General features: G+C 37.9%; 1 protein-coding gene and 1 long non-coding RNA gene across 3 annotated transcripts in view; both read left to right on the top strand.

The window, feature by feature from the left end:
* Positions 1–19,103, top strand: part of si:ch211-266g18.10 (trichohyalin) — a 139,789-nt gene that overhangs the window by 72,221 nt on the left and 48,465 nt on the right. The window contains exon 11 of the mRNA XM_034297417.1: positions 8,723–8,785. Within this exon, the coding sequence (XP_034153308.1) occupies positions 8,723–8,785 (63 nt within the window). The remainder of the gene's footprint in view (positions 1–8,722; positions 8,786–19,103) is intronic.
* On the top strand, positions 981–3,082 carry LOC109615375. Of its 2 annotated transcripts, none has more exons than XR_002196374.2 (5): positions 981–1,666; positions 1,800–1,953; positions 2,118–2,314; positions 2,440–2,538; positions 2,843–3,082. It is a non-coding gene; the product is annotated as an uncharacterized LOC109615375 (long non-coding RNA). The 2 variants fall into 2 exon arrangements; XR_002196373.2 differs by having other exon boundaries at positions 2,083–2,314.

Here is a 19,103-nt window from a genome sequence, read left to right as displayed (position 1 = left end):
GCCCCGAATGTATAGTGATCCTAACAACGCCTCTGGTCAAGGATATCGTTTTTATTTTGTTTCACTAATAATGATTTACTGTGATACCTTTGACGAATTAAATAGCAAGCTGGATCATCTTTATGGTTCTATAAAATCATTAGTGTAATTTCTTATTCAGAAAGATTATATGTTTCATATTTTGTTTAACTCCTAATAAAAAAGGAATATGTTTAGAGGTAAAACTGATTCTGTCCTGCTGCATGTGTTCAACATAATAACATTACAACAATAAATAACATTACACTTCATTCTCATTGTGTTTCACATTCAACCGCAGGGAGTACAGTGTTCGCAGGGAATATTATGTCAATTTCCCAACCCACTCTCTTCCTTATATGTACATATAACACGGGTTCACACAATGTCCTGCTATGCATACGCCAAAGTCCTTTTTTGCATGCAGTTGAGACGCGATCTCCCATTAATAATAATGGTGGTCAATAAAATCGTTTCATTGACACGCACCAACTAAGAAAGTGTTCTAAATGAACCATTCACAAGTCTGAAAGCCCACATCGTACTGCTACTATTATTTTATGTTAAACCATCATAAGTGTTACACTATCGGGAAACCGGGCCCAGGTTTATTTTTATTTAAATATATTTTGCCGTTATGCTACTCACAAACAGGAATCTTTTAATACATTCTATTTTTGATTATATGATATCTGTATGTAATTATATTTATTGAATTCAGTTTAAAAAAATTGTTATGTGTCTAATAGTTAATTTTAATCATAATGTAGTGTCCTTTTTACCTAACAATGTGTCCCATGTGGTGAAATAGTTTTATGATTCCACATGTTGTTCAAACCACAGCCTTAAAGGGATTTTTTTATATTAGGCCTACATTAGTTTGTGACATCTGGAAATCTGTCATTTTAAACTTTTGACCCCTCCCCTTCTCCCCAAAAAATCCCACCTCAACACAATTTCAATCATAAAGGGGGTGTTTAAGTTTGGAGGTAAAAAGGATCTTGTCCTTCTGTATGTGATCAATATTGATCAACAGTGGCGTCGTTAGGCCTGGGCGTTCGGGGCTATAGCCCCGGATCTTTTACGAATAACCCCAGATCACAAATTGTTAGCGCTAAGGGTCATGGGCTGTTGGCCGCTTAACACTAGAACCGGAAGGCCTTTTTTACCCCCATTATCCGCTGAGCTGAACGCCGTTTGGCATAATTAGCCTACCAATCGCCCCAATTAAAATGGACATTCTCCTTAGCAGCCCCACTGCTAAGTTAATGCAAATTAACTTAACAATCTGAGATCCAGGATCCTTTTTACCTCTGAACTTAAACACCCCCTTTATGATTGAAATTGTGTTGAGGTGGGATTTTGGGCAGAAGGGGAGGGGTCAAAAGTTTGAATATGCCTTAAATACAGTATTCCCCTTAACCAGTCTTTTAGAGTCTTAAACATTGCACTTTTGGCTACTTTGCACCATGACATTGATTTCGATTGAGTTAAGTTAACAGATTAAGGCTTGGAGGAGGAACGGAAGAACTACTAAAGGGATTTCGAAAATACTGTTAGACATTACGGTGAAGGATCCTACTATTCAACCACACTATCATCACACTCCAGTCAAACGCCGAACACGGAAGCCTAGAAAAATGACCAGGTACAGTAGGCTACAGTCCTATGCTACAGTTATAGCCTTATTAATATTAACAAATATTTTTGGAGAAATGTAACGTCCAAACTGTTGGGATTTATGGTACATATTTTAAATTGCTTTTGTATTCTGTTTTCAGCAGAACATTCAAGCCATTGATTTCCTAATGATTGAAAATTATGAGCGGTCCACTCAGGAGAAGTGTCTGCTTTCATCAAGTATAACATCAACATTGCTGTTATTACTATCAGAAGACAACTGAAGGAACTTGGGTGGAGTTATGGAAAAGCTTGGTAATAATTTTTTGTCCCGACTTGAATGTTACTGGGTACTAACTAGTGGTGTAATATTTAGTATAATTGTATAGTATTTATTAAAAAATTTACAAAACATTAATAATTTGTTTTCTGTTTTTACTGCAGTTTGGAAAACAAACAAATAACTTTGTGTGCTGCAGGCCCAGGCATGGAGTGAAAGTCATGAAAAATTAAATGATGTCATCTTGACCGACAAAACCACAATCGCCCTTGAGCAATTTGCGAAAAGTTGCTATAGAAAACCTGGTAGATGATCAACCAAGCGGTCTCCAAGCATCCACTCAAACTCCATGGTGGATTTCTCGTCAAGGACCAGGCCCATATGTGATTTTCAAAAGTAAGTTTAATTAAGGTTACAGCTAATTAATTGCTAAATTATATATTTTTGCCCACATATTTTTAGACTACAATTTGTCTAAATTAATAATAATAATTTACAATCGTTGTTATATCTTAATTTAGGTATTATGGCTTGAGAGTTTTTTGAAGAAGAAATCATCAAGGGATGTGTTGGACCCTAGGTCAGAGATGTTTTTCTGGGACAACATTGTTTCTTTCAAGGTATATGCATATAGGCTCCAACACCTATATTATGTTATGTCTAGGCCTCTTCATATGTATTATTTTACATTGACTGTTACAGTGCGCTAACATATAAGTACGCTAACGTATACATATTTTTGTATATATTTTCTTCTTCCAATTCAGACAATGTCCCAAAACACACTGCCGCATGGAATTGTATCGCAAATGCAGGCATAAACTGGGTTAATAGTGTTATTCCAACACTATTAAACAACACATGGTGCACCTCTCCTACTATAGAAGTACATTATATCTAACTTTCTCTTTTTGTTTCCACTAGGTTACCGGATTTGAATCCAATAGAAAATGTTTGGAATTAACTAAAAACATTTGTTCGTAAGCGTGCCAAGCTGACAAGCAAAGATGAGCTTGTTATCAGAAAGTTTGGGCTTGAGAAACTGACGATAAAGGCCTGCAACAAATACATTGACCCCATCTACAACGTCATACCTGTGATCGTGGATTTGGAGGGAGGGGCAACTAAAATGTAGCATTGTAAATTCTATATGTTGGTAAAATATTTGACTGTACAATATTTAATAAAATATCTAGATTTTTATTTGATATTACTTTTGTCGTTATTTAATTTCTAACAAAATTATCTGGCCTACAGAACCTGGCCGTTGTAGTGCGAGTTATTTATTTATCAGTGCAATTGATTTGGAAAAAACATTCTCTTCCTTACATGATTCCCTAAATAGGTTTGTATAGCCTAGTAATAAAATCGAATTCATAAAATTACTGTTTTATATTAGCAGAGAAAAGAATATCCAACATACCCTAAACCATTCATATTCTCCGATTATTTTACTGAATATTCAGCTTTTTATGTAGCCAAAATCATCAAATGTCAATCTATTAATCATCAATCTATTACACTAATTAATTAGCATATCAAGGAAAATGGCAAGTGCACAAGGAACAAGACCAAGGAAAACTGTGCGTCAGGATTTAAGTTAGCCAGCAAATGCGGCTTTTCGCCGGTATCGCGGCTGAGTCCGGCAGATTAAAAAATATTAACCGTAAAAAATTTCCGGTGGGAAAAAATGCCAAATTAATAAGTAAATATATCAATAGCATATTAAATAGCCTGATATTCTGATCTGTTGATATTCTGATCTGTTGTCACAAAAACAGGGAGTCTCTGTTCATTACAGTATCACAAGAAAACAGCGAGCCTCTGCTCACTCTCACAATAAGACATTACTGAGTCATGTGACTAAGGTTGGCGCGAGAACCAAAAGCGAAAACTCATACATGCGACTCCGAAATGTCCAACGCGAGGCAGACATAACCTGGCCAGTTTAAAAAAAATCATAGTGATGGTGCTACTGAGGCCAGCAAACAAGGTTTAGTAAATGATCTGAGCCTATAGCATAGCATCACAACAATCTTAGGTCTATTTCAACACTTCAGCCAGCACCATTGGGACCTCCATGAAAAAGTCCATATGGGGGGGTTGGGGTTCTAAGCCCGGAATGTATTGTTATCCTAGCAACGCCTCTAGTGATAGCTAGGATCTGTGAACTGATCTTCACAATCAGTTGTGACTGAAACGTGCTTGACTTTTAAATAATAATGTTGTGAAATTAGGCTACATTATGAGGCATTATTAAAAAAATGTATTGAACATCTGGATTTTTATATTGCTTTTTTGTCATTATTTAAACAAAACAAAATTGTACTGTACCTGACTGTTGTAGTGTAACTTATATTTATTTGTTAATCCAATTGATTTGGAAAATACCATTTTGAAAGCAACACCTTCTTTCATGTCTTTTCCTAAATACTGTAGGTGTAGTATATTACATTGTTCCGTTATCAGAATTCAAAACTCAACTGAAAACTATTTGGAGACTAGTTATCGTTTTTTTACTCCCTATTCTTAAAATACTTGTATTGTCACATGCCCAGTCAGTTATTAACATGTGCTTTGTCTCACCCATCTTTCTCCTTGGCTTAATGTGGAGTAATTAACAGTAATTTGTCGATTTATGGCCATACAGGAAATAAACAAATTATGAGGTCTGTTCAAACGCCATTTTATTAGAAACTTTAGAAAAATCTATAATTATTTACCCCTGAAATATTAGTTCTGAAAAGTAGCGTCAATGATGCAATAGGCTAAGTAATGTTGGCTTGGTAAAAGTCTTCAATTAGCCTACATAAATGTTAACTTAATTGTTGTAATCAACTGCTGTATTTGTGTTTCAGTTAAAATAATTACAATTAACGAAAAAGAAAGAGATTCATGTGTGTAGACCTATAACTAAATACATTGGGGCAAAAAAGTATTTAGTCAGCCACCAAATGTGCAAGTTGTAGTGAGAGCCAGAAATCTTGCTTGTTTGTAGGTGACCCAATACTTATTTTACAGAGGAATTTACCAATAAATTCATTAGAAATCCTACAATGTGATTTTCTGGATAATTTTTTCTTATTTTGTCTCTCATAGTTGAAGGGTACTTATGATGAAAATTACAGTACTCTCTCATCTTTTTAAGTGGGAGAACTTGCACAATTAGTGGCCAACTAAATACTTTTTTGCCCCACTGTATACATTCTCAGTTCTCAGAAATAACATTTCATCAAGCAAAGTAACACAGCAAAATGGAATCAAACACATTAACATAGCCATCCATGAATAGGATTAGATTTTTTATGTTATATTCTGGCCATATAAATACTAAAACAGGCTTCAATAACAGCAGTTTCAGACGGGTGTTGACATTCTCACAGATGCCTTCTGGTGGCAATTCTTATTTTTGTCCATGCCGCACGGCACTGCAACTTGCCGCGGTATAACGAGGCATACCACGGCATGCCTCATCGTGGACCGCCCCCTTGGGTCTGGAATTAAATGAGCGACATCTGTATCATCTATGAATTTCCGCTGACATTCACCTTCTTATGTAGGCCTAATTCATCAAATGTATTACGCTAAATGATTATTCACAAAACGAAATACAAAATATTCTTTACCATTCAAAAAATTTATTATTATTGAAACATAATGCAACTAGTTTTTTTATTAGGAGAAACAAAATATCAAACAGCCTATCATCTCTCAAGGAATTTTTGTTGATTATTTTACCGAAGATTTAATCAGTGAAGAATGATCAGAGTAGAAATTGTATATAATCTGAACTTGGTGAGCAAGTAAGACAAAACTCAGACACAATTTACAGCGTTAAGTTCACAATGGCATACCAAACCCAACGAATGGATGTCCTGACCACATAGCAGATGCTGCAAAATTTAGATGAGATAGAGTAAGATGGAGGATCAGAAATAGTTAAACGAATGACGCAGCAGGCTCAGGATGCAAGTGCTCGAAGTAAGAATTTAATAAACAAATGCCAAGGCAAACACAAACATGGTATACAAAAGAAACAAAACTAGATAAATTACTGAGACAGAGAATGACCTGGGCAAAGACCAAAACAATAATCAGCAATGAACCAGTGATAAAGGTGTGCCTAAATAGTGGTGCGGACGTGACAAATAGACCCAAAATCGTGTGTCTGATGTTGGGTCTTCATCTGATATTGAGCCACAAAGTCTGCCTTAGACTTGTCATAAAAAAAACTGAACCAGACAAAACGGTGACCCTAACTGCCACCGTGAGACAGGAGTCGGGGAGGGATGGCACGATTTGGGTAGAAAAGCGCAATGAAAGCACAACAGAAAGACAAACGATATTAGTGACCACTGTGTTGTTGCCACAGTCAGAAACACAAAAATTCCCAAAACCAAGCCACGCATCATTATTAAGCGTGACACGAAACATTTTACGGAACAAGGATTTTTTTTATGACCTGTTTTATTTTGACTGGGATAAAATGTATCTTATTGCTGATGTTGAAAATGCTTGGAATTTTTTCTATAATGGTTTTAAAGAAATTGTTGACAAGCACGCTCCCCTCAGAAAGTAAAAGGCCGAAACAATGCATGGTTCACTGTAGATCTAGCCAGCTCTCTTCACGAGCGTAATAAGGCCTGGGCAAAAGCCAGGAAAACAAGCCTGGATTCTGATTGGCTGCTCTTTAGGCGACTACGCAATATGTGCACAGTGGCTATTAGAAAGGCTAAAACAGACCACTTTTTAACGGAAACTTCAAACAATTTAAATAATCCTTTAAAATTTTGGAAGACGATCATATCCTTGGCTGGAAATAAAACTGGCATCCAGCTGCCACCATGTATTCTTAAGGACTCCCGTGAATTATCTGATAAGGCTGAAATGCTTGGTTGTTTTAATGAGCATTTTATTTCCTCTGGTTCCTTATTCGATTCCCTCAACATCTCGCAACAGAATCATCCTAAAGGCCATACTCAGGGTCATACTAGAGTCAGTAATTCTTTTAGTTTTAATCCATTTTTAGTCTCAGTGCATAAAGCCCTTACTCTTTTAGACACTAGAAAATCGGCTGGTCCTGATAACTTGGAGCCTTATTTTCTACAGTTAGCATCTGATTTTATTGCACAGCCTTTGACTTATCTTTTTAATCTATCTCTGGAAACCAATGAAATTCCAATTATTTGGAAATCTGCATTTGTTCTTCCTCTGTTAAAAGGGGGAGACCCGACAGATTTAAATAATTACAGAACCATCTCAAAACTGTCTGTCCTGGCCAAGGTTATGGAAACTCTGGTGAATTAACAACTTAAAGAATTCTTAACTACCAACAATATTCTGTCTAATTTTCAATCAGGTTTTCGTAAAATACACAGCACAACTACAGCAGCCCTAAAAGTAGTAAATTATTTTATTGACTCTTTAGACAAAAAACAACATTGTGCAGCTCTTTTCATTGACCTTTCCAAGGCTTTTGATACTGTGGATCACGCAATATTAAAACAAAGACTTCTCAGAGTCGGGTTGTCAGAACTATCTATCAGGTAGATCTCAGTGCGTACAGGCAGATGGTCTCACTTCCAGCCCTCTTAGTATATCCAAGGGTGTGCCCCAGGGGTCAGTGCTGGGACCACTCCTATTTATATTATACATCAACATTCTTGATCAAAATGTCTCCAATGCAAAGTTTCATTTCTATGATGCCGATGATACTGTGATATACTGCTCTGCACAAACTCCCAACCAAGCTCTCTGTCAGCTACAACTTGCTTTTGATACTGTACAACGTACCTTGTTCGATTTAAAACTTGTTTTGAATGACGACAAAACAAAACTTATGTTGTTTTCCAGTGCAAAATCAAAGTCACAGAACCTTTTACCTATCACCACTTCTCAGGGCTCCGAGATTGAGTTTGTATCTCAATACAAGTATCTTGGTATCCTAATCGATGATTCACTCTCTTTTAAACCTCACATTCAGCAGTTGGTGAAAAAAACTGAAGCTGAGACTGGGTTTTTATTTTAGAAACAAGTCATGTTTTTCCTTTGAGGCTAAAAAGAGGCTTGTTGCTGCTACGTTCATGTCAGTGCTGGACTATGGCGATGTTATATACATGCATGCGTCCTATACAAGCTTGAAATTGCTGGATACTGTTTATCACGGAGCTCTGAGGTTTATCACAAACTTTAGAGCACTTACTCATCACTGTTCTTTGTATGATCGGGTTGGTTGGTCTGCATTGTCCACCCGTAGGCTTAATCATTGGTACATTTTCATTTATAAAGCTATTCTTGGTCTGCTTCCCCCATACCTTCAATTTACATCACAAAGAAAGGTACCGGAAGATATTGTCTTCGTTCTGAGGATCTAATAATTTTATCTGTCCCTCACGTCCGGACTGAATTGGGAAAAGGGGCGTTTAAGTATGCAGCCCCCTGTGCTTGGAATCAGCTGCAAAATGTCCTGAAACTTCAAGCGCCGGTTTCGTTAGTTGGTTTTAAATTACTTTTAAATGACATGCAGGCTACACAAACCGGCTGTAGATGTTATGACTGACTATTCGGACGATCCTTGCTGTTGTCTATTGCTTGTGATAAACATTAATGAAACTATGATACTTTATGACCTTGAAATTCACTATTTATTATTGCCATAATTTGTTATATGTTGATGTTATATGTTTTTATGTCTGCAACCTTGTTAATTGTGCTGCTGTCTGTCTTGGCCAGGAAAAGAGATTTTTAATCTCAATGAGTTATCTTTCTGGTTAAATAAAGGTTATAATAATACAACCTTTGCAGAACATCCTCACAGAGAATGCAGGCCCAGGAACCCAGGCCAGAAGACACACTGGCAGTGCACTGGTCAGTTTTCAGTGTTTGTGTGACATGCTGCAACACATCAGTAGTGTTAAATGGTAATCACAGAATGTTAATCACAGAAAAGCAAAGAGTATGTGGGACATGTCTGTAGATGAACACAGTGTTCTTTGCGCTCTGCAACCCAGACGTGGGAAGAGCATGGATGGGGAGTCATTTTGGTCTGATTGAACGTGATTTAAGCCTATGTATGGCCATTCATGCGCATATCCTTTGATCTTCGCAAATTGGTTGATAGTGTCACTTATTTGATCATATACGTCATTGAAACGAGATCAAAATGTTTTATCTTTGAATAATTTGAGTGTTGTGTATTTTCATTTTGTACATTTGTAAGGCCAAATAAGCAAATGAAAATACCATAGCCTGTGTTCTTCGTATTCTTTTCTTAATATTTCTTCCCCCCGTATGATAAGACATTCAATATAAGCACATTCTTGTATTCTTCAAACCCATTAAGCATTTAAAACAAACTCATTCTGTAATTCATAATTTTTTGGACTATTCTACAGCTCCAGAAATAATTCCACGACCACTGCACCTTTTTCTTTCTTTCCAAAAAAGTCAAAAAGGAAGGTTTTGAGTGAGGAACAGAAGGGTTAAAATTAAGAGACCACTGCAAATTCTGTTCCTCACTCAAAACATTACTTTTCAACTTTTTAGGAAAGGAAAGAAAAAGTGCAGATCTCTTAATTATTTCCCGGAGCTGTATATAGTTTGATGACGACCCTGTAGATGAACTGATGCTCTGGCTGGATGGATGGTGACGCTGTGGAGGAGAATGTGTATGCTAATAGGGTCAATTTGAATGCTAATGATGAGAAACAGCATTTATCTCTGGCTGATACAGGGGGTTTGAAAGGTCTGGCGGTTCTAGTGTTAATAGGGACAGCATCTCCCACACTAATGTCATGTTCCAGCACTGTATTGTGTGACAAAACAGAGAAGGAAAATCCTACCCAACAATGTCATTTTTTGCTAATTAGTCAAATGGGACAAATCTAAGAGTCAATAACATATAACTGTCACACAGCCTAGCATTCTGTGGAGAAGCATTTCACAACACCAAATTGTCCTCATCGACAGTAACATCTATGTTCCCACACAAGCAGGCAAGCAGGCCCGTTAAGGTTAGATGCTGTATCTGCCTGTAGAAGGCCAGACTTTAAAAATGTACATGTTGATGTGACAGATATGGGATTGGGGTTTTCTGGCCCGTATCTTTTTCACAAGATACGGGCCAGAAAAACCAGCGGTAAGAGGCAAACCTAAAACTGGTAGTAATACTAAAACTTGGTCAGTAGCTTCTACTGAGCAATGAACAGCCTTTTTATCAAAATTACACTTAATTCGGTCTTGGGTACATAGAAACGCTTCTTTCAGCGAGAGCTCGTGCCTGATGCAAACGCTCACAGAACTGAACTTACATAGTCCAAAATGGACTTGCTATCACACAAGATGCATGACATCAATGATTATTTTAAAACTTTCAGAGGACTAGAAACTGTTTTGCCTGAACACAAGCTTGGCAGGACTGAAGATGAGAAATTGCAGCACAGTTTCACGCACAGCAAACAACACTAGTGCAATGCCCTCATCCCACTCCTTTCCACTCTCTAAACAGTATTTACGCAGTGTAGACTTTGAAGTTTAATGCCAACGTTATAGTGTGCCCTAGGACTCGGGGCGGTATGTGCTAGAAACATTGTGCTTAACACCAAGACACTTTAAAACTTGTGCAAAATCTAATTAAGAAAGTTGGTACCGAGGGCTGTCACAATTGTTACATATAAGTTGATGATTAATTGTCACACAAATAATTGTGATTGATTATTTAATTGTCTATATTGTTTATTTTATGCCACTATTAAAGTTTAAAGGGATAGTTCCTCCAAAAATCATATTTTATTGACAGTCTCATTACCCCGAGTAGGTCCTTCAGGCACATAGAGTCATTTTTTAAAACAGTCCATTATTCAGCTCTGTCTCAGTCAGGAATTTGCGTTATTAGCATGGTACAAATTCATGAATGGAAACCGTACGTACCCCTGTCGCAAAGCTGCATTGCAAATGGAAAACTATTCTAAAACACTCCAAACTAAGACAGGTGGTGTGGTTTACCTCTAAATATATATTGATATATTCAAATAAACGGGTACTTACTGTGTTTACTGGTCAGCTTTGTTCACAATTGTATTCATCCTCGTGTTTGTTCGGAATCAAAACCTTGTGCAAAAAGATTATCTATACAAATAATTGCGATGTGGCTCAAATTATTTATATCAGGCAATGTAATAATTGTGACAGCCCTAGGTGGCCACATAGTACCTAGGCAGATGCATATCACTCTAAATGGGCGATACCCCTAGATTAAGGATGACGCTCCCTGCGGTTGAATGCAAATTAATTTAACAATGAGAATGAAGTGTAATGTTGATGACATTGGTTAACAATGTTAAGAAATTTCACAAATTATTTTATAGAACCATGCAGATGATCCAGCTTCCTATATAATTCATCAAAGGTATCACAGCAATTCATTTGTCACACATTTCTCAGGTATTTGTTGTGATGCTGTGCATTGTTCTAACCACTGTCTTACTGGTTCTTAATATAAGAACTCTGGAACCCGAAATATTCCCAAACAACAGAAGATTACTTCTTTTTTGGCACCACATCATCTCTAGTCTCTATCTCATTGTCCATTTTCTTAATCGATCCACTTCTCCCTAACAGACAGGAAAAATGGTGCCAATGTTGTACCCTTAAAAAGGGAAAAAGTAGCGGGAAGGTTTAAGAAACACACAATGACGCAGCTCTCGCCTTCACTCGTCTGTATTGAATGAGTATTGAACAATGTATACAATAAACCATACATTTCTTGCATTTGTGCACATTTTAAGGCTTTCTAATTTATCTTTTTAACCAAATTACCATATAAAATGTGAATTGTTTTAAACAAAGTTATCAAAATACATTTTAATACTCCTTTTTAAATGGGTTCTCAAGTAACACTAAAATTAATTATACTTTTAACAATATTCAGCAGTATTCAGTATCTCAGCATCACAATAAATCACCCTTATAGTGAAAATTACACAATAAACTTTACAGCAAAAATGTGTACACACTGTAAACACTCATGTGTCGAGACTCGGACACGACGGAGCCACAAGATACTTAGCTGCTAGCATAAAGTTACACACCTACGCAGTTATCACAAAACTCTTTAAACAATGCAAAAACCTTCTTATTTACTCATATAAAACCACAATATCATAACGATTTATATTATAAACATGTTTTAATATCTACATTGCTTTGTGAGTGGTAACTACCTTAAAAAGGGAAAAAGAAGCGGGAAGGTTTAAGAAACACACAATGACGCAGCTCTCGCTGCCTGCGATCCCCCTACAGAAGCCCTGAGGCATTACTAACACATCGACGAATAATCAATCTATACATGGATCAGCATTATCTGCATTCCGCTTCTCAATATTACTCATCTAGTTTTAACAGTGACCACCTTAATACGGTTTTTAACAGTGACGAACTTAATGTGTATTCTAATATAACCATTAATATAACAGACTATTGTAAATTAAATGAGTTAGAAACACTTGTCACACCAATCTGTTATGTTAGCAGGAGCTTTAAAGACTGAAAAGAGGTACTCACAGACCGAGCCCGAGGCACTCGCATTAGTTTCAGCATGCGAGAGACTGCATCCATGTGTATGGGAAGGAATTTGAGTTGGTCACAGACCACAAAGCCCTAGAATCAATCTACGGTCTGCACTCAAAACCATGGACAAAGCAGCTGTTCGGCATGTTAGGGTGCGCAATGGATGTCAGCTGGTGGCAAGGCCAGAGGTGCCTGAACCACTGAGACCTACAGTACTGCCCGAGGGCCAATGGCAGCCACAGATTTACGCAGTCCTTTACCGACTGGAAACTCAATACTTGTAGTTGTAGACTATTACAGCAGACTATGAATATGACACTCAAATTCACCTCCTCAGAGAAGGTAATAGACAGCCTGGAGACCATATTCAGTCGTCATGGTCTGCCAGTTACCATCAGATCAGATTGTGGACCACAGTTCATGTCCGCTCAGTTCAAAACCTTTTGTCTGGAGATCTGGATTCAACAACTCAAGACAACCCCGAAGCGGAGAGGTGGAGCGACAGAATGCTTCTCAAATGAAGCAGATACATATTGCTCAAGTTAGGGGACTGGACTGGAAAAGTGAGTTACGCAGGTATGTCATGGTCTACAGGTCCATAGAGCATAGCACAACAGGCAAGAGCCCGGCAGAACTTCTCTTTAAGAGTAAGAGGGGGAAACTGCCTGACATCGCTACACAGCAGTATGATCTGGAGACACGAGATAGGGACACAGAGCAGAAAGGGAAATAAAAGTTTTACACAGAAAACCATCAATGTGCCAAGGAGTCTGATATAGTGGTGGGAGACCAAGTTCTGCTGAGACAAGACAGAACTGATTAATTCACAGCGCCATTCAACAACATAGCCGATAAAATGATAAGGAACAAATGGAAAGTTGCAGGTGGTTTAATTTTAAATGTGGTGGTCGGAATGTGTGTTCAATCTTGAGTGAGTTATTGTTCAAGAAAGTGTATGAAGTGTATGAGTATGATGACATCATGGGAGAGAGATGCGGGAGAAAGGGAAAGGAGTAAAGTTACCTTCAAACATTCTCTCAGAGTCCGTATGATTTAATTCGCTATCTTTTGTTGAGATATAACACCTACTCCGCACTATTCTATCGCAGTGTGCCCTACGCCGCATCTTCATGTTTATGACTGGTTAGAATTTGCTGTTCAGAGGGCCTACACAGCTAATATAATTTCCCCGACCCGCGCCTGTGGTTACTTTATTGGGTTTTGGCTATTACTTTTGTTAGTCAGTGAGCCATTACTTTAAGAACTCACTTTAACTCACTTTTAATGAATTGGGACAAGTGAGAGGCATGAACAGCAATGTATTGTATAGTTTGATTAATCGATTTGAGACATACAGCTGGACATTTGAATTGTAAACGTTTGTCTTAAAAAAAAACTGAATTTCCTGGATGTTTCCTGGAAGTTATTACTCTCAAATATGATATAGTTATGATATAATTCTCTTAGTATGGGCTATACTAACCTCCAGTTTGATTGTAGGTTTAAAATTACATTATTAAACTGATTAGAGGCCAAAGAAACCAAGGAAATGTCCTAACCAGAATTTACAAAATAATTTACAGATATATTAACTTCAGTCATGTATTTTGGATTTATTGTATGGCCCAGATATTGAGTCTGATTGAGTCCATTGATTGTTTCAGAAGCTGTGGTTCTGAAAGAAATACATAAAGAAGAAAAGGAAAGTGGGTATAACATTTTCCTATCTGTATAAAAAAATGTCAGAATAACTAAGTGTATTTACATTATGCAGTATACTGTTTATTGCATCAACTAATATACCAATTTAAAGTATAAAAAAAAATGAAATTCTTCAGTATTTTGTTTTATCCCATTATTGTTTTTAGAAGTGGATGTTCCTAGAGAGAAACCCAAAACAAGTGAGGAACAGAACTTTTCAATTTGCAGTTGTCTCTTAATTTTAAACTTTCTGTTGCTCACTGAAAACCTTCCTTTTCGACTTTTTTGCAAAGTAAAGAAAAAGGTGCAGTGGTCTCATAATTTTTTCCAGAGCTGTATGATTTTTATTGGCACAGTTATATGACATTTCATAATAATACATAATTTTTCATAATATTATTTTCATTTTTAAGAGATATTTCATAATATCATGACCTATTTCATAATTTCCTGGTGTATTTCAGCTTTTAATAGGGTCTTTCAATAATGAATGGCATATTTCAACATTTAAATCTGTATTTCATGATCCCAAGCATAGACATAATAAAGAGTAGACGCTACATCGACTGCTACTGCCTACTGGCGCTCCAAAGCCTCTCCACTCAGTGTAATCTGTTTTGGTAGGTGAAATGAGCTGTCAGCGCATTTAATTAATCATAACTCTGTGAATACCTTACTGATTTTCACACGTTTTTTTTTTTGCTGCAAAGGTCATACATGTAGCTATGATACAGGACACATGGTTCGGTGTATTTTAATATTCATAGTGGGCTTAACAGTAATAGAATATTCTGATATATGATATAAAGTGACCAGACGCCCGAGATCAAAACTGGGAACATAATCCACAAAAAGGGAGAAAAACAGGGACATTTCCAGTTTGACTATCATTCTGATTGAAACACCTAATGTGTAAATAGTGGCAGTAAAGTCAGATATATATATTTTTGACTCTCTCTCTCTCTCTCTCTCTCTCATTTCGCAGCCCCCCTCCCAACATACACACACGGGTCCCAGTACTCTGTCTAAAATAGCAGGATGAAATGAAATGCGACAGTTTTTATTTAAACTGCACATTTACTTAGTTGAAACTCCCTTGAAAAGTCTGCAAACTTAATTAATGTAGCAATTTTCAAAACACAGTTACAAAGTTCTTTACAGAACCCAGAGGGAAAGAGATCAGGGTTAAGACAATCACAACCACAAAGACATAATGTAAAGATAAACTTCACTATACACAATCTCGCAAACCCAGTGTTTGGCAAAAAAGACCAACATTTTGATTCCTGTAGACACACACCATGAGGCTAGAGTTCATAAAACACAAACAAACAGAGGTATTTACAGACCCACCTACAGTTACAGCAGTATTCACATATAATGTGACAGACCACTGTTTCCAGGCAGTTTTAAGCCATTGCTTTCAGTTTCAGTCTTAATCTTGTCAGCATGATGACAGATATGACATGAAGATAATATGTGTGATGAGTAGGGTTAAAGTACAGATATAAAGCTTAGAATTAGTTTTGGGATGCCGGAATTTAGGATTAAAGTCTTGAATTTTCGTGGAAAATTCAAGACTTGCACACGCTCTAAAACCACTGAAAGAGGACAGTTTTGCAGAGCTTCTTCCTCATGCTCCCTTTCTGCAGTTCAAGAGAGGTGAGTTTGGCAATGTGGTGCAGCATTATTTTGAGAAACACAGACACAACCAATGACAACAAGTCAAAATGATGGTTGTCGAAGCCAAACTGTGTCTCCTCAATGTGTTCCCTAAGCAGAAAAACATCCTCTGTTCCAATCTCCGATTGTCAGAATGATGTGCGCGACTGTCGACACCTTAGAAGCTTGCATTGGTGAAGCTTGGAGGATTGCCAACTCTGCAGCTCTCAGCACCTTATAAAAATAATGATAAAAAAAATATATATATATATATTTACAGTGGGGAGAACAAGTATTTGATACACTGCCGATTTTGCAGGTTTTCCAAGTCTGTAATTTTTATCATAGGTACTCTTCAACTGTGAGTGACGAAATCTAAAACTCCAGAAAATCCCATTGTATGATTTTTAAGTAATTCATTTTTACTGCATGACATAAGTATTTGATACATCAGAAAAGCAGAACTTAATATTCGGTACAGAAAACTTTGTTTGCAATTACAGAGATCATACGTTACCTGTAGTTCTTGACTAGGTTTGCACACACTGCAGCAGGGATTTTGGCCCACTCCTCCATACAGACCTTCTCCAGATCCTTCAGGTTTTGAGGCTGTCGCTGGGAAATACGGACTTTCAGCTCCCTCCAAAGATTTTCTAATGTGTTCAGGTCTGGAGACTGGCTAGACCACTCCAGGACCTTGAGATGCTTCTTATGGAGCCACTCCGTTGCCCTGGCAGTGTGTTTCGGGTCGTTGTCATGCTGGAAGACCCAGCCACGACCCATCTTCAATGCTCCTACTGAGGGAAGGAGGTTGTTAGACAAGATCTTGCGATACATGGCCCCATCCATCCTCCCCTCAATATGGTGCAGTCGTCCTGTCCCCTTTGCAGAAAAGCATCTCCAAAGAATGATGCTTCCGCCTCCATGCTTCACGGTTGGGATGGTGTTCTTGGGGTTGTACTCATCCTTGTTCTTCCTCCAAACACGGCGAGTGGAGTTTAGACCAAAAAGCTCTATTTTTGTCTCACCAGACCACAAGACCTTCTCCCATTCCTCCTCTGAATCATCCAGATGGTCATTGGCAAACTTCAGACGGGCCTGGACATGCCCTGGCTTGAGCAGGGGAACCTTGCGTGCGCTGCAGGATTTTAATCCATGACAGCATAGTGTGTTACTAAAGTTTTCTTTGAGACTGTGGTCCCAGCTCTCTTCAGGTCATTGACCAGGTCCTGCTGTGTAGTTCTGGGCTGATCCCTCACCTTCCTCATTATCATTGATGCCCCACGAGGTTAGATCTTGCATGGAGCCCCAGACCGAGGGAGATTGACCGTCATCTTGAACTTCTTCCATTTTCTAATAATTGCGCCAACAGTTGTTGCCTTCTCACCAAGCTGCTTGCCTATTGTCCTGTAGCCCATCCCAGCCTTGTGCAGGTCTACAATTTTATTCCTGATGTCCTTACACAGCTCTCTGTTCTTGGCCATTGTGGAGAGGTTGGAGTCTGTTTGAATGGGTGTGTGGACAGGTGTCTTTTATACACGTAACGAATCATAGCCGGAATTCTTTCTGGTTGGTAGGTGAACAAATACTTATGTCATGTCATGCAATAAAATGCAAATTAATTATTTAAAAATCATACAATGTGATTTCATCTCTCACAGTTGAACGGTACCTATGATAAAAATTACAGACCTCTACATGCTTTGTAAGTAGGAAAACCTGCAAAATCTGCAGTGTATCAAATACTTGTTCTCCCCACTGTAAATTGCTCTTTACACAGTGCTCAAAGACACTAAACAAAACAGACAAAATAAGAACAAAGCAACCTTAATATATTAGATTAAAAGATTAAAAGAACAAAAAAACAAGATAATAAAATCAAACCTTCACTGTGCCTTGTAATGGAATCACTAGGCCGCCGTTGTTTTTCAGGGTGGTAGCTCTTGTCAAATGAAGATGGTACAGCATCTCAGACCAAGCTTGCACGGCACACATCAGATGACAGTTTTCATAGAATCTGCCGGACTACAAACCCTGCTATGTAGACCAGAGCATTTTCCAGTGTTAAAATGGGCTGCCATATTGCCTGTCTCACCAGGTGAGACACCACACCGAACCATCAGATGGCAGAAGATGGCAGAAGATGGCCTAGAACTGGCGTGCCGATGGATTGTTATTCCAGCTGCCTTGTATGGAAAACAGGCACACAATACATACATTACTCACAAGACGTAAAGATATTCATTAGGTATATTTTCCTAATTAATTGTAATTAAAAGATCACCAACCCTACCTGATGCTCTGATTGAATTAAATAGGAGCTCCAAGTGATCTTGGCTGAACTTGTAGGTGAGCTAATTCAGCTGAACTTTGAGCAGTTCAGGAATCATCAGCATCAACGTGTCGATATTGATGACAAATCCGATGACCGACAAGTACCTGCAAAAGAAAAATGTTTTATTACTCTGATCATGGCGAAAAAAGACACCCCAAGAAAGCCCCATGTGATTTTGTTAATGCAAAGCAGTAAAGTGAATTTTCCATCATATCCATCAGTAATGTGTGATCACCCAGTCTTGAGTGCCTATCACAGGGGTGCAAACTCACAGAGAACGAAAATGGTAAACAGCAACCAGGGCAGATAGATAATTAGTTTGCATCCATGTTTTTTGGAGTCTCAGTTCATAGCTGGGTGAACAACGGCAGATGCAGTAAACATAACCTAGCTAGCTAGCTACGATTTCAGTACAGAAACATCAAAGATCCTTCTCAACTCTCTGGTAATATTCTAGTCACAAAATACAACCAATATTAATGTAATGTTAAATCTTACTTGTGAAAAGTAATCCCCCGAGCCCTGCATTTGATGGTCCGCCGATTTGAGCAGGAATATGCTGCACAGAGCTCTGGCATCGTTGTTTCTGCTGCTATGCAACTAGGAGTATGACTGGTCTAAGATGGCGGCCGTATTTCTCACGCCCAGCAGCCAATGCGGCCTCTGCTATTGACATTCCTATTAGCTACTGTGAATGCCCCGGGACATATAACAACATTAGACAGTATGGTGGGAAATGTGGAATTCTTGATTACTCTGTAATTTGCTCATTCTTGTGATAACACTACACAAGTGTTTATGAATATCAAGCAAACTAATGCACTGGGTGTAATATTTCTATTGTTATTCTCTGCTACTCGCAACACCGAATTAAACCAAAGTGTGCTATGAAATGTCTGCTCTCAGAGTTTGTTTCTTAGC

This window comes from Esox lucius, chromosome 15 (genome assembly GCF_011004845.1).
Source record: "Esox lucius isolate fEsoLuc1 chromosome 15, fEsoLuc1.pri, whole genome shotgun sequence".
NCBI classification, from domain to species: Eukaryota; Metazoa; Chordata; class Actinopteri; order Esociformes; family Esocidae; genus Esox; species Esox lucius.
This window is presented reverse-complemented; position numbering and strand designations above follow the sequence as displayed.